This window comes from Mesoplodon mirus, assembly GCF_964341445.2.
Source record: "Mesoplodon mirus genome assembly, chromosome: 6".
In the NCBI taxonomy this organism is placed as follows: Eukaryota; Metazoa; Chordata; class Mammalia; order Artiodactyla; family Ziphiidae; genus Mesoplodon; species Mesoplodon mirus.
Genome location: NC_138982.1, coordinates 51273983 through 51289381, shown reverse-complemented (window position 1 = coordinate 51289381; position 15399 = coordinate 51273983). Strand labels below are relative to the sequence as shown.

Sequence of the window (15399 nt, the reverse complement as noted above, 5' to 3'; positions counted from 1 at the left end):
CAAAACAAAACACACACATACACAAACACAAAAAAATGCAGTATAGCTTTTAACATTCTTAGGAAAATAATTTTCAGCCTGGAACTGAACTGTCAAATATGAAGATATAATACAGACATTTTTAGAAACACAAAGGCTCAGAAAAATTTCCCATTCATCACTCCATCAATTTTTTATTTTATTTTTTTGAAAAAATTTTTTTGATGTGGACCATTTTTAAAGTCTTTATTGAACTTGTTACAGTACTGTTTCTGTTTTGGTTTTTTGGCCGCAAGGCATGTGGGATCTTAGCTTCCCAACCAGGGATCAAACCCGCACCCCCTGCATTGGAAGGTGAAGTCTTAACCAGTGTACCTCCAGGGAAGTCCCTCCCTCACTTTAAAGAGAGAGATGTGTTGTCATATAAATTTATATTTATCCTTTCTTCCTTCAAGTAAGGTGAAGATGTACTCCAACAAAACAAGATTAAAAAAAAAGAAAACATGTATATTTAGAAATAGTAGCCTAAGCCATAGAGTAATGAAGAGAAGTTCAAAATTAACAGCTGTGCAGCAAAGCCAGAGGGCAACCAGTTGAGACTGGAGCAAGAAGACAGAGGGATCCAGAAGGCGGGGTCGGGGGAAGGATCCCACACAACAGACAGAGTGATCAAGAGTTGGAAGGGAAAATGAGGATATGATAAAAATACATTACGTAAGAAAAAGAAAGGAGAAAAGAAAAGCAACGAAAAACTATAGGGAATACAAAAATCTACACAATGAAGTCATGATCCAAATGTAAAATATCTAGTCCAAATTAGAACAGGAAATCAGTGGGTTTCATGAAGATAAATGAAATGGACTGTAAACAATAAACAGAAAGGTTAAGAAACTAGTAGATTTTTTTAAGGCATAAGATTCCTCTCTGTATATTTTTTTAAAGTGTGAGAAACTCAAAGAAAAACAAAAAGCTATTTCAAAGTTATAATCCACATATGAAGCAAACTAAAATGGACATGATTTTGAGTAACTGGTGACTTAAAAGAAAGGGCTACCCATCTGAACACCTCTTTTAAGTTGCATGGAATCATGACATTGGAAACAAAGAGAAAGAAACAGTTTTGCAGTGAATATTTCCCTACTGTAAATAATGCAAAAGCTGAATATCAATTTTCAACAGTTGGAATCAACCTGCAAGTATGAAGCATGGGAAACTTAATTTGATTATAGAATAAACAAAAATGTGATAAACCTTGATAGTGTCAAAATAAAACTACAGCCAATCCAAGATGGGAGGTAGAAAGAAGAATGGAGAAGCAAGAAAAGGTAGGGGATGGATAAGGAAGGGAGAACAGGTGATTACTACTTTTCATTATAAGTACTTTGTTCTATAGGCATTATTTTGCAAAAAATATCTTTTAATGTTTTAAGGAGAAAGCTGTTACCAGTGCAGATGCTACAAAGAGGTCAAGTGAGAAAGCTAGATTTGGCCTGTAAAGTCACAGATGACCTTGAAAAGACCATTTCACGAGAATATTGGAATGGAAACCAGAGTACGGTGGGCTGGGAAATGAAGACCTGAAGAGGACAAGTATACCCAGCAGAACTCTAAGGACAGGAGAGAAGAAAAGAAAGGTTGCTAACAAGAAGAATTAAAAGGAAAGGGAAGGTTGTTGTTGCTATATTTATTTACATGGGGAAAAAACCTGAGCATGTTTTTAATTTGACTAAGGTAAAGAAGAGACGACAGGTGATGAAATCCAGAGTACAGGATGAGGAATCAGCCTTGTACAGAAGAAGGGATATCTATTCTTCTGAAATACAAAGAAATGAGGTAGGGATGGATTCAGTCTGGGTGGCGGAAAGGCGGTGAGATCCAGCTAACAGGATGACAAAGAGCTTCTTCATCCACTAATGAAGTGTATTTTGACCATTCTCAGTACACTGCAAGTTCATATGAAAAACAATCAAATGGGAAATTTTTGAAAACATAAAAATTAGCTGAAATTAGAGATTATGCTATCCAAAGCTGGGTGATCAATATGAAAATGTATGTGCCAAAATCAGTACTTTAAATTTGGAGACAACATCAGTTGCATTCTCTGTATTATGAATTAAGATCACTACCTTCAGTATTACAATTCCAGAGCTACTTTTTCCCCCTGTGTTCTATCTCTCTTTCTTTCTTTCTTTCTTTTTTTTTTTTTATATATTTTGGCTGCATTGGATCTTTGTTGCTGTGTGCAGGCTTTCTCTAGTTGTGGCGAGTGGGGCCTACACTTCATTGAGGTGCGCGGGCTTCTCATTGCAGTGGCTTGTCTTTGTTGCAGAACACAGGCTCTAGGTATGCAGGCTTTAGTAGTTGTGGCACACGGGCTCAGCAGTTGTGGCTTGCGGGTTCTAGAGCACAGGCTCAATAGTTGTGGCGCACGGGCTTAGTTGCTCCACAGCAATGTGGGATCTTCCAGGGCCAGAGCTCGAACCTGTGTCCCCTGCATTGGCAGGTGGATTCTTAACTACTGTGCCACCAGGGAAGTCCCTATCTCTCTTTCAAATTAACCTGATTACTATGATAGGTTATTATTTGGCTACTAAATATTACAAATAGAAATCTATGTTTATGACAGATTTTTAAAATTTACCTTGAGTAACTAGTTCTTTTTCAAAAGAGTACAGGAATTAACAGAAAAAAAAATGGTTGACTTTATTTTAAAATGTAGATGCTTTAGCAAAATTTATCCATGCTTTTGCTTTTTAAATTTCTCTTAATGACCTTCCATCCTAAAGTGGTTCTTCCTCTGGGCATTTATACTGCTGAAACAGTGTTATGTTACTCCATGACAGGCTTACCCTAAGTAACCTGAAGCCTGCAGACAATTTTTAATAAAATGAAGACATGTTTTTCCTCCAAAGGTTTTACTTTAAATTATAACTAAAACCATAATTTTGAGACCACAAAAATATGTACCCTCATTAAAAATTAAACACAGCTAAGGGTATTTTGAAGCAAGCTGACTGGGTTAAAAAGTCCTGAGAATAAAACTAAATCTGTGATGACCACTGATACGCATGGGTCATTGCTAAGGCAGCCCCAACTTAAGAACACAAGGATGGCAGGGAAAGATCGCAGTGAGCTTAAAGGGAAGTATTTATTGAGCAGTTTCCATTGTGTGTCCTGGATTACTGGAACATGATACGGTCAGACTCTAGTGTAACACCACTCAAACCAGACTAAAGGTTGTTTACAATACCCTGGGCAATTTGAAACTTTGAGATTTCAACAATGGCATCAACTAACTAAAACATTTTGAGTAGTGTAATCAACCGTGATTTATTACCTCACATGAATGTGTTTCTAGATTATAAATAAGCTACCACTGACCCCTTTTATCTCACACATAATTGAAATAATGAATTTGCAGTCTTGGTATCATTCTGTATTAAAAATTACAAAGCAGGTTTTTAGAGTTGAAATAAAACTTTACTCCCACCATCTCACCAGCCATTAGCTTTATTAGTCTACAATCATTGCCATTCTGCCTATTTCTGGTTCACAATAAGACTTACTCATTAGTCTTACTCTTGTCTTTAGCAGCCTTTTAAAATCACAGCCTATTCATGTACCCTTGGTGTAGTCTCTGATGCATCTTTCAGGCTAACATTTCTATGCTTTCCTTCTATGTTGGTTCACCCACCTCTAGGTTGTGTTCATGTTCTGATTGTTTATTATTCTCATTTACTCTTTGATCCACACTCTCTCAACTTGACATTTCTATCTCGTTGAAATCCAGATTTCACGTCTAAATTAGCTTTCGTCTATGCTATCCTAATGAAATTGCTCTGTACTTGTATACATGAACTGCTTTGCTTTGTTTCTCTGCAGAAAATTTCTTCTTCTTTAAGAATTACCAGTGACATTGGTTTCATTCAAATCTTTGCTTCTAAGCTCTTAGGAATCGGCTTTTATTACACCCAAACTTTTCATTTTCCATTAGGTTCCACTCTCTTGATACCTGCTTGCTTCTTCTCTACTCTAACCTTCCTTAGTTTTTGGCTGCTTAAATTGTTTCTATGACAGGCTGTCCTTTTCCTCCAACTTTTCCACTTAAAAATTCTGATTATTGAGAAATTTCTCTAAAATTTACTTCCATTTTCTTATATTTTCTAATTTATATATTCACTGTATCACTGAGGGAGCTGAAATTAAGTATATATTACTCGTCAGCTAAAAAGTTCAGAGCGCACACACACAGAAATGTAGAAGAAAAGAAAAAATCTAAATAAATGTTGATTCTCTTTCTTATTTAGTTTAAGCCTTAGACTCCAACGACCCTGCTCAAACTGAATTCTCTCTATGCATTAACCAAAAGCATCCATCACTGTCTATAAAGTCACAAAGTGCTATTAGGAGAAAAAAAGGCAGGAGGTGTATGCACAATCCATGCACACATATTAAAATTATACATTGCCCGCGAGTCTTCCCTCATAAAAGTAAACAACTCTTCTGTAAAGAGTAATTATGTGTTTGTATGACACACAAGTGGGTTTGCTCCCAAGTTAATGGCTTACTAGGGGCTTTACACAGCTAAAAATCAAAACTTTAGAACCCAGGCTTCATTCTTCATAGTGAGTCATTGGCCATAAAACCGAATATTCCACAGGAACAAATGAAGACAAAAACTAGCACTGTGTCTTGGATTTGAGATAGATCATCCATCCTAACAGACTCCAACCAAATGGCAAAACAGGCAAAGGAAGACCCTGTATTAAACCATCATCGTGGGGAGTGGTACACAGAGAGAATGAGAGTATGGGTTGAGGAAAAGGAAAAAAATGTAAACTAAAACCAGAAGAGGCCTTTATGAACCAATAATGACACGTGCCAAGATCTGGGTGATAATCAACTCAACTTTTTGCACCAGAGGGCAAAACAAACCCAAACAACGGGAACTCCAGAGAAGTAACATATCATGTTTTCCCCTAAATCCCAGAGAAAACAATTCACCACCAAAATGTTTCTGATGTACAATCACAAAGTGACACAATTATCAGTCTTCAAGATCAAAACAAAACAAAAAAGACTCGCACCCAGAGTAAATAAAAACTTTAAGTTGGAGAAAGTTGTAGAGGCACAATAGAAGAAACATCTTTGTAACAGTCATCTTTCTACCATACTCTTGTTATTTTAGATATTCATGCAGAGAATAGATAGTCAAATCAATGATGACCCAGAAGATACACTTTCATTCAATGGCATTTGGCCTCAACTGCTTCTTTGAGCTCTTTTCTCGAAAAAAGGATATAATTTTATATACAGAAAACAATCTAGAATAAAAAGAAATACTGTACTCTCTTTCTAGCCAAAATTTAATTTTCCATTTGTTCTTAGGTAATAACATCCTTTAAAATTGTCCTTTCCACTAGTTATTCTACATGGAGGTGGAAGCTTCACATCTTTGAAATAAGTAACAGCTCATACTAAAGGCTAAAAGGAGTCAGAGTATGATTATTAAAAATGAAGAACAGGGCTCAATACTACAATGTCATTTTATTCTCACTACAGAAAGATACCTGCGTTTTCCTTAGCAGTGACAGAGGTCAACAGGAAAAGCATAAGATTCATAGACAGAGAATACCCTGAACTGATACAAACTGTATTAGCTAGAAGAGAACATTTATAAAACTAATTCTTCTAAACAATTTTGACACTGGATTGAGTTTGGTACACCATGTTTCAAACAGCTGTTCTCCTTAGGATCACAGGTTCAAACGCGCATAGACGATTTACATTTAACAACTGGTAAGCTATCAAATGCCACACAGCTAAGTGTAGGAGGTTAAGAGAGACGCCATCCTATGAAAAGTGATGCTTTCTTTTAAAGTAGGAACATTGTGTTTTTAGCCAAACAAACTAATACTTAGCCATCTTATTATTCCAGGCACAACTGGTCACTTCAGAGACAACTCTGAATTGGGCAGAGCCCTGAAATGTTCTCCCACTAAATGCCTGATTTTTCTCTTCTTCCCTTACCTGATAATGAGCCTGGGCTTGCTGTGCTGAGTTCAAGGTGACATTGCAGAGCTTGCAGTACAGGGGCTTACATAGCTCCTCCAGGGCAGTGTCTTGCTCCCCTCCCTTAGGTAACTCTTCTTCCCCTGCCAGAGGCAAGGAAGCCTCCTGCCCAAAAGGCTTCTGCGGCGGAAGCGGCAAGGTTCCTGTAGACCTGGCGGCCACTGACATAGGAGGAGAGGATGAGGGCCGCTTAGGCGGAGGAAGCCCAGCGTGTTGCAAGAGGATCATTGGGTAGGAAAGACTTGGGCATAATCCAGTGGGTGATGAGAAGTCGGGTCTTCAAATCTGAATCAACAGCAAAAAAATACTTAAAAATGTGTCCTTTGCAATATGACGTGTAAATGACCACACCATCTGCCCCTTCCTCTGCTTCTCCAAACCATCTTTAGGACTCCTTTCCTTTTACCTTGTCCAGGAGACTGCCCCTGTGTGTTAATCCACACTGACACAGTGCTCTTCCACTGAGAACAGCTTTAGAGATCTGGCTTGATTTTGCTTGGCACAGCTCCAAATGCAGTCCCTCTGGCCCAGGAACATTATTAACAGTATTGCATCCGTGGCTAATTAAATCTAAAAATCACATGGCTGAAATGGACATCAAAGGTCACCCAGTCCAGACCCCTTCCCTCCCGCACACTTAAACACTCCTGATGATAATCATGAATAGACAAAAAAAAAAAAAAAAAAAAAAAAACCACCACCAGCAAAGAACCTTAGCAAATATCTCCTTTCCATGCAAACTAGTCTTTCTATCCAAATGATATCAAAAAGAATGAAATAAAGAGTGTCACTGCTCAGATTACTGCCAGCACTTCTAGAACTAGCTAAAATATCACGGAACTCTAGGAAAAAATCTGAGTTACCATGTGACAAAAATAAATAAAAGTGTACCTTCTGATCAACTAGTAATATTTAAATAATTGAGCCAATGACTCCTCAGAGTAGAGGCTGCAAGCAGACAACCTATACACCACATGCAGCCACAGATGTGCTCTGTTTGGAATATACAGTGTTTTGTTTTGCTTTCATTTTTAAATCGAATTAAAGTCAACATTTAAAAATCAAAAGATTTGTGGCTCCTCTTGATAAAAGGGTGATCTGGCAATACTTGGCCCATGGTCCTACATGGGCAACAATTAGCTAGTTAGTGCTGAGAGGCACTGTCCCGGGGTAGCCAAGCTTGCCTTCTCTAGGTCACCTCAGTCCTCACTCAGCCTGCTGCCTATATTCATATTACTTGCCTGCTCCCTGTAAGCTTGAGTTTAAGACCCCACCTCATACAGCCTTAGATGGTATTCATGAGTCCACTATAAAATCAGAGTATTTTCTCTCCCTCTAGAGGTAAATTACCTACATGTAATAGTGTATCAAGTAAATGTCCAATGGCATACTGAATCACACTACCACAAGCCCCAATATAATTCTAGTTCCTCAGTCTTTCGACTACTTGCTTTCCCCTTCTTATTAAATAACTGATAGTCTCTATTCTGTTTCCCTCAGAAAGGACCCAGTATGTTCCAATCCCACTTCAATTTTATCGATGATTTCTCTGGCATCCCACCCAGATGGCAACTTCTAACCCTGAGTATCTCAAAATGAACCACAGTATGCACTTTGAGTTCCCACGACTCTAATTAACCCAAATTAAGATCCTTATTTCAAAATCCTCTATCCTTTTCACTCTCAATACTATTAAAACCTCTTTTCTTGGTCAATAGAATATGGCTATTTTAAGCTGCTGAAATTTTCCATCTGCAATAGAAATGTGTACATTTTATGACAATAATAGATTTACTAAAATTAACCAAGAACATTTTGAAAACTTAGAAGTCTCTTTTACCACATTTAATAGGTACATACACATGGAAATTACAACCAAGTAACAGCTTTTATACTAAATTCAGGGTCTTGGGGCAGCAAAGGACATCAGTGCAATGGGAAAATAATATAGTAAAGGATAAAGTACATAAATTATTAGTCATAGTACTTAACAACACTTCTCATTAAACATTATATTTAGAAAAACAACAATATTATTTTATTCTCAAGCAGAAGTATGCTGTCCATTTCTCTGAAAATATTTTTTAAAAAAGCAATACAGATTTAGAACATTTAAAAAGTCAGGGTCTCTATAACCATATTATTTCTCTCAATTAAATCAAAGACATTCAGAAAGCAAAGGCAGATATGGATATTTTGAAAAGGGAAACTAAGGAGACAAAGACCACTTTTTTAAAGTTCAACTACCTAATTATAATAATTCATAATATTACAAAACTACACATACCACCTGTACAGAGACATACTGATACCAAAGTGCCAACGACAAGCTGCCAGCTCAGAAGAAAAATGGTGGAGGAGGGTGTCAAAACATCTGGATAAAGGAAATCAGCAATATAAACAGAAAATCAAATGCTACCAAATGCCTAGACATGTCTGGACTTGTTTTATGAAAGTTTACTCCCACTTGAGGAAATACCAGCAAGTGTCTCCCCCAGTGTTGTCTACAGGCTTCCATCAAAATAAAGGCCTTATAAAATCCTCTGAATTGAAGAAAAAATTCTCACCAAGTACAGACTTACCCATTATTGCATCTTACCTTTATAATGTTTAAAGAATAGCTAGATAGTCCAAAATTCTTTCTTGTAATATTTAACAATAATCAAAACGATGTCAACTCCCCCCAAAAGCATCTGTGCATGACAATTACATCAGGTATTTCTATACTTGCAAAAAAAAAAAAAAACCTAGCGTAAAATAAAAATCTAAAAGAAATACTAAAACGAAGCCTTCAGTGAAAGCAGGAATGGTGGACTATAAAGAGACTCAAAGCACTTGCGACTCAGACCTGCTCAACTACCGCATTACATTAAAAGAAACTAACTTGATAGCTGATGTAAATAAAATATTCCTTGGCTCATAAAAGCCATTCAATTTGATGCTTGAAGTGGCATAAATGAAGGATTTATGGTGGTTAATATCCCGGTTTGGAAGGGGTTGAGGGGACAATAAAGAAAATCAAAGCTTCAGTGTACCCTATTTAAAGAAAACGAATGATCATACAGCACAGTCTTCATGATCGGACTGGGGCCTACTCTTCACTTACTGTATTAAAGACAACCACTTTCTCATTTGGAGAAATCTTCTGAGGAAAGGGAACACAATAAAGGAACAGGTTACTGGCACCTCAGCAAACTAGGGAAGTCTGTAATTGGGAATTCTGGAAACGAGGGAAAGACGGTGAGCGTTATTCAAAGGTCATCAGAACGCAGCGAGAAGGAATGAGAGAGAGGAAAATGGAAAAATAATCAGTTGAGGTAAGGTATATCACATAAGGAAGACCTAAAAGAACGGAAGAATCTGGGGGAGAAGAGGCCTTGGTGGATTGGCGAATGTTCTCTAGGCTCAGCTATGACGGTTCCTAATCCCAGGGAACCTTTCACGTTATTTGAATCAAAGCTACATATACTTCAGCATCGCCCACATATACCTTACATTCTTAAAATGTGCATGCATACACACGAGCGCGCACACACGTACATACACATACACACGCACCTCAATCCCGTAAGGATGCCATCACGAAAGATGGAATCCCCGGTCTCCCACGGGGCGGGGGCAAGCGCGAGGGCCAAGGCAGCTGCACGCCTAAAATGATCCAAACAGTACACGTGAAATGCTTATAAACAAACAGATAAATAAAAGCAGCGCAAGCCTGTCACGTGGAGGGCAGGTGGAAAGCCCGCACCGGAAAGGAACTCTTAGTCCCGTCGCTCCTGTGCTCGTCCTAAATGCCCCGAGGCTCGCGATCGCCCGCACTTACCGGAACCCCCGGAACGCTCCGGGAGTCTGGGCGCCGCGTCTGCCCTGGACGCCCGCCGCCCTCTGTCCTACGCACCCAGCTCGGCCCGGTTCAACTCCGCCTCCCTCCCCGCAACTTTCTCGGTGGTCCCGCCGAGCCCCCTCCGCAGCTAAAGGCTGACTGTCAAAAGTCAGTCCAACCGGACCCACAGGGAAACAGCTGCAGGAAGTGACTGCGGAACCCGGAGGCGGCGGAGGAGGAGACTGAAGGCGCCGGCCCGGCGTCGCCAGTGCGCATGTGCTTGGTGGAGCAGGCCCCGTGGCGGCGGCAATTACAGCGGCGGCGGAGGCTCCAGCCCCGGGCTGGTGGAGCGCGCGCCCAGCAGGTACGGGGACTGTGAGCGCAGGGGCACTGAGCAGGAGCGGCGAACCAAGGCACGAGTCAGAGGGAGGATGCACCACCGCGAGTCCTAAGACCTGTTCATCATATAACCTGGAAAGTTGATCCAGAGCGGAAACCTGGGCAGAGTTTTTGCAACTTTCATCTCCTCTCATTGAGATCCAAACCTTTCTCATTCCAGCCCCACCCTCAGTCCGCTGATTGCCGGCTAAGGCGGCAGAGTGGAGTGGCCAAAATATCCAGGGTCTTTTAACCTGCTGCGACAGAACCTTTAAATTGCACCTTTCCCCAGGAAGGAGGAAGACTAGTGCGGCTGCCTACTCAGTGGTCTCCAATCACACAAGAAAACACGGAGGGAGAGGGAGAGACAGAGACAGACAGACAGACAGACTTGCCCTCTCCCCAGCATCAAAGTGGGCAAGGGATAGAGAAGACCTTCTCTTGAGCGCGCGCGCGCGCGCGCGCGCACACACACACACACACACACACACACACACACCAGCCTCGCCTGCAAAACAGGAAAGACTAGGAAGAGACGGGCTAAGGCCAAAATGTCACATCCTCTCATAGTCAACCTCAACAGTTTTCAGGGTTGACATTGAGAGATGAGCTGAGAAAATTCCAGCTCTGAAGTTCTGTTAACTTGTAAATTATCCCATAGGAATATTTCCGGGGGGGGGGGAGGCACGTAAAATATGCATAACATAAATTTACCATTTTCACCATTTTAAATGTTCAGTTCAGTGCCATTAAGTACATTCACAACGTTGTGTACTTATTTTTTAATCATTAATTAAAATGTCAAGGAGACCTACTTATAGAAAGATGTGCCCTAGTAGTAGGCAAACTACTGCAGGAAATTAAAGCTGTTTCTTTGGTTGAAACACACCATCCAATGCTACCACCAACACACCAAATTGACTGTTTTCTAGAAATGACTTAATAAATACATTGTTTAGCAATCACACCCACAGCTAGTGTACACAGGCCATTTGGGGAGAGTAATCCATCATGCTTAGGTAGAAAACAAATTGTTTTTCTGAACTAATTTTCTGTTTATATATACATACTTTATATGTCAAGTTTTTAAATGGCCACATTGTTTTTAAGTAGTCTGGTTTGATTCTTCCATATGAAACTGTCCAGTTTCCCCATCGCCATTTATTGAAGAGGCTGTCTTTTCCCCATTGTATATTCTTGCCTCTTTTGTCATAGATTAATTGACTATATAAGTATGAGTTTATTTCTGGGCTCTCTATCCTTTTCCATTGATCTGTCTGTTTTTATGCCAGTGCCATGCTGCTTTGATTACTGTAGTTTTGTAGTATAGTCTGAAGACAGGGAGCATGATACCTCCAGCTCTGTTCTTCTTTCTCAAGATTGTTTTGGCTGTTCAGGGTCTTTGTGTTTCCATACAAATTTTAGAATTATTTGTTCTAGTTTGTGAAAATGCCATTGGTATTTTGATAGGGATTGCATTAAATCTGTAGATTGCCAGGGGTATTATTGTCATTTTAACAATACTGATTCTTCCAATCCATGAACACAGTATATCTTTCCTTCTGTCTGTGTCATCTTCAGTTTCTTTCATCAGTGTCATAGTTTTCTGAGTACAGGTCTTTTACCTCATTAGGTAGGTTTATTCCTAGGCATTTTATCCTTTTTAATATCATGGTAAATGGAATCGTTTCCTTAATTTCTCTTTCTGATAGTTTGTTGTTGGTGTATAAAATTACAACAGATTCCTGTATAATTTTGTATCCTGCAACTTTACCAAATTCATTGATGAGTTCTAATAGTTTCTTGGTGGCATCTTTAGGATTTTCTATGTATAGTATTGTGTCATCTGCAAATAGTGACAGTTTTACTTCTTCCTTTCCTATTTGGATTCCTTTTATTTCCTTTTCTTCTCTGATGGCTGTGGCTAGGGTTTCCAATACTATGTTGAATAAAAGTGGCAAGAGTGGACATTCTTGTCTTGTTCCTGATCTTAGAGGAAATGCTTTCAGCTTTTCACCATTGAGTATGATGTTGGCTATAGGTTTGTCATATGTGGCCCTTATTATATTGAGGTATATGCCCTCTGTACCCACGTTGTTGAGAGTTTTTTATCATAAATGGATATTGAATTTTGTCAAATGCTTTTTCTGCATCTGTGGGATGATCATGTGATTTTTATCCTCCCTTTTGTTAATGTGGTGTATCATGTTGATTGATTTACAAATACTGAACCATCCTTGCATCCCTAGGATAAATCCCACTGTATCAAGGTACATGATACTTTTAACATATTGCTGAATTTGGTTTGCTAATATTTTGTTGAGGATTTTTGCATCTACATTCTGTGATATTGGCCTATAATTTTCTTTTTTTGCAGTGTCCTTGACTGATTTTAGTATCAGGGTGAAGCTGGCTTTGTAGAGTAAGTTCAGAAGCATTCCTTCCTCTTCAACTTTTTGGAATAGTCTGAGAAGGACAGAATTTCTTTAAATTTTTGGCAGAATTCATCTGTGAAGCTGTCTGACCCTGGACTTTTTTTGTTTGGAGTTTTTTAGATTACTAATTTAATTTCATTACTGGTAATTTGTCTATTCATATTTTCTATTTCTTCCTGATTCAGTCTTGGGAAATTGTGCATTTCTAGGAATTTATCCACTCTTTCTACATTGTCCATTTTATTGGCATGTATTTGTTAGTAGTGATCTTTTATGTAATTCTGTGGTGTTAGTTGTAACCTCTTTCATTTATGATTTTATTTATTTAATTTTTAATTGCTTTCTTGATGAGTCTGGCAAAAGCATTATCAATTTTGTTTATCTTTTCGGGACTTCCCTGGTGGCGCAGTGGTTAAGAATCCACCTGCCAATGCATGGGACACGGGTTTGATCCCTGGTCCGAGAAGATCCCACATGCCGCGGAGCAACTAAGCCCGTGTGCCACAACTACTGAGCCTGCGCTCTAGAGCCTGCGAGCCACAACTACTGAGCCCATGTGCCACAACTACTGAAGCCCACATGCCTAGAACCCATGCTCCACAACAAGAGAAGCCACCGCAACAAGAAGTCCAGGCACCACAACAAAGAGTAGCCCCCGCTTGCCGCAACTAGAGAAAGCCCGCACGCAACGACAAAGACCCAATGCAGCCAAAAATAAATAAATATTTTTTTTAAGTTTTATCTTTTCAAAAATCAGCTCATAGTTAAATTAATCTTTTCTATTTTTTAAGTCTCTATTTCATTTACTTCTGTTCTGATCTATATTATTTCTTTCCTTCTACTAACTTTTGGTTTTGTTTGTCCTTCTTTTTCTAGTTCCATTAGGTGTAAGGTTTTGTTATCCACTTCATGTGAATGCAAATGTTCATGATCCTCTTTCCTCACTGGGATGGAAAAGAATTTATTTACCAAAATCAGTGACCACAAATAATGTACCTGAAGCCACATTCATCTGTTCTAACAAAAATACTACACCCAGCATGACTACTGCAGCGAGGCTATTGCTTGAGGTAGTCTACAGTTATTCTGCAGGATCTATATGGCTACTGCAGAGGCCAGTCTGGTGGATTAAATCGAGATTATCATCTTTGCATCTTTTAGATATTTAAGGGACGCACTCCACTGTCTTCTCTGGGATGCAACATTGTTTTTTTTTGTTTTTTTTTTTTTGTTTTTTTTTTTGTGGTACGCGGGCTTCTCACTGCTGTGGCCTCTCCTGTTGCGGAGCACAGGCTCCGGATGCGCAGGCTCAGCGGCCATGGCTCACGGGCCCAGCCGCTCCGCGGCATGTGGGATCTTCCCAGACCGGGGCACGAACCCGCGTCCCCTGCATCGGCAGGCGGACTCGCAACCACTGCGCCACCAGGGAAGCCCCGCAACATTGTTTTTGATTTACTGTTTTGGCTGGGGGTAAGGATGAGAAGTTTCAAAGGCTTCCACTTAGTTTTCCCTGGTATGATATTTCTTACCTCACAAACCAAGACCCATTATGGGGCTATGACATGCTTGACATAACCAAGAATGTCGTTCCCAATTTAGCAACATGAAAATGAACACTAGGTGGGTCTGCAGTCTAATGGACCAGTGGGAAGTCACACTTTGGTCAGGACTCCATTCATTACCTGCCCCACCATGTGCTTCCAAACTAATAGGGTGTATTATGGACTGAATGTTGGTGTCCCTTAAAAATTCATATATTGAAGACCTAGCCTCCAGTGTAGCTCTATTTGGAAATGAGTTCTGTAAGGACATAAGTAATTAAGTAATTAAGTTTAAGTGAGATCATAAGGGTGGGGACTTGATCCAATAGGATTGTTGCCCTTATAAGAAGAGACAACAGAGAGTTCATTCTTTCTCTCTTCACATGTGCACATAGAAGAGGTCATGTGAGCATACAGGGAGATGGTGACCACCTACAAGTGAAGAGAAGAGGCCTCAGAATAAAACCTACCTTGACATCACCTTGATCTTGGACTTCCCAACCTCCAGAACTGTGAGAAATAAATTTCTGTTGTTTAATCCGTCCAGTCTGTAGTATTTTGTTATGGCAACCCAAGCAGACTAATATAGAGGCATTATGACACTTTGGGTTTCTGTTTATCAATGTCAACTTATTTCCTGCAGCGTCTAATAGTCTTCAACATGTCTGGACTGTTCCCTTTCCTCAGTGAACAGAACTGTCACCTGAATAAATGGCCATAGGTCCCTTTGGGCAAAGACTGAGGCTACCATCAGGGCATATACTTCCTGTGGTATTTCAGAGACCTTCCTCTTGGGAATCTAGCTACCTCTTCATGTAGCAGTTTCTGGACCTGAACACTGACTCAGGTCTGGGCAAGTGATCATCTCTTTTCAAATTAAGGTAAAATTTACATAGCACAAAATTCATCATTTTAACCACTTTAGAGTGTACATTTAGTGATTTTTTAGCACATTCACAATGTTGTACAATTATCACCCCTATCTAATTCCAAAACATTTTATTACCTCTAAAAAGAAAATCTGTACTTAATAAGTAGTTGTCACTATTCTCTATCCCACCAACCCCCCACCAGCCCCTGACAACTACTAATCTACTTTCTGTCTCTATGGATTTGCCTATTCTAGACATTTCATATAAATGGATTCATATATCACCTTTCTTCTTTACTT

The 15399-nt window shown here is 39.5% G+C and overlaps 1 protein-coding gene and 1 long non-coding RNA gene across 5 annotated transcripts in view; one reads left to right on the top strand and one right to left on the bottom strand.

The window, feature by feature from the left end:
- ZMAT3 (zinc finger matrin-type 3) overlaps positions 1 to 10100 on the bottom strand; it is a 33220-nt gene extending 23120 nt beyond the window's left edge. The window contains exons 1-3 of one of the 4 annotated variants that reach the window (XM_082625985.1): positions 9875 to 10100; positions 9610 to 9699; positions 6010 to 6336 (exon numbers count right to left, since the gene is read on the bottom strand). In XM_082625985.1, coding sequence (XP_082482111.1) covers positions 6010 to 6279 — 270 coding nt within the window. In that variant the 5' untranslated portion in view covers positions 6280 to 6336; positions 9610 to 9699; positions 9875 to 10100. Of the gene's footprint in view, positions 1 to 6009; positions 6337 to 8338; positions 9572 to 9609; positions 9700 to 9874 lie in introns of those variants that run through there. The other 3 variants (XM_082625988.1, XM_082625986.1, XM_082625987.1) reach the window with 3 other exon arrangements.
- Positions 10101 to 10189: 89 nt separating this feature from the next.
- LOC309806925 lies at positions 10190 to 13426 on the top strand. The gene is made up of 2 exons (XR_014294459.1): positions 10190 to 10238; positions 13097 to 13426. It is a non-coding gene; the product is annotated as an uncharacterized lncRNA (long non-coding RNA).
- The last annotated feature ends 1973 nt before the right edge of the window (positions 13427 to 15399 follow it).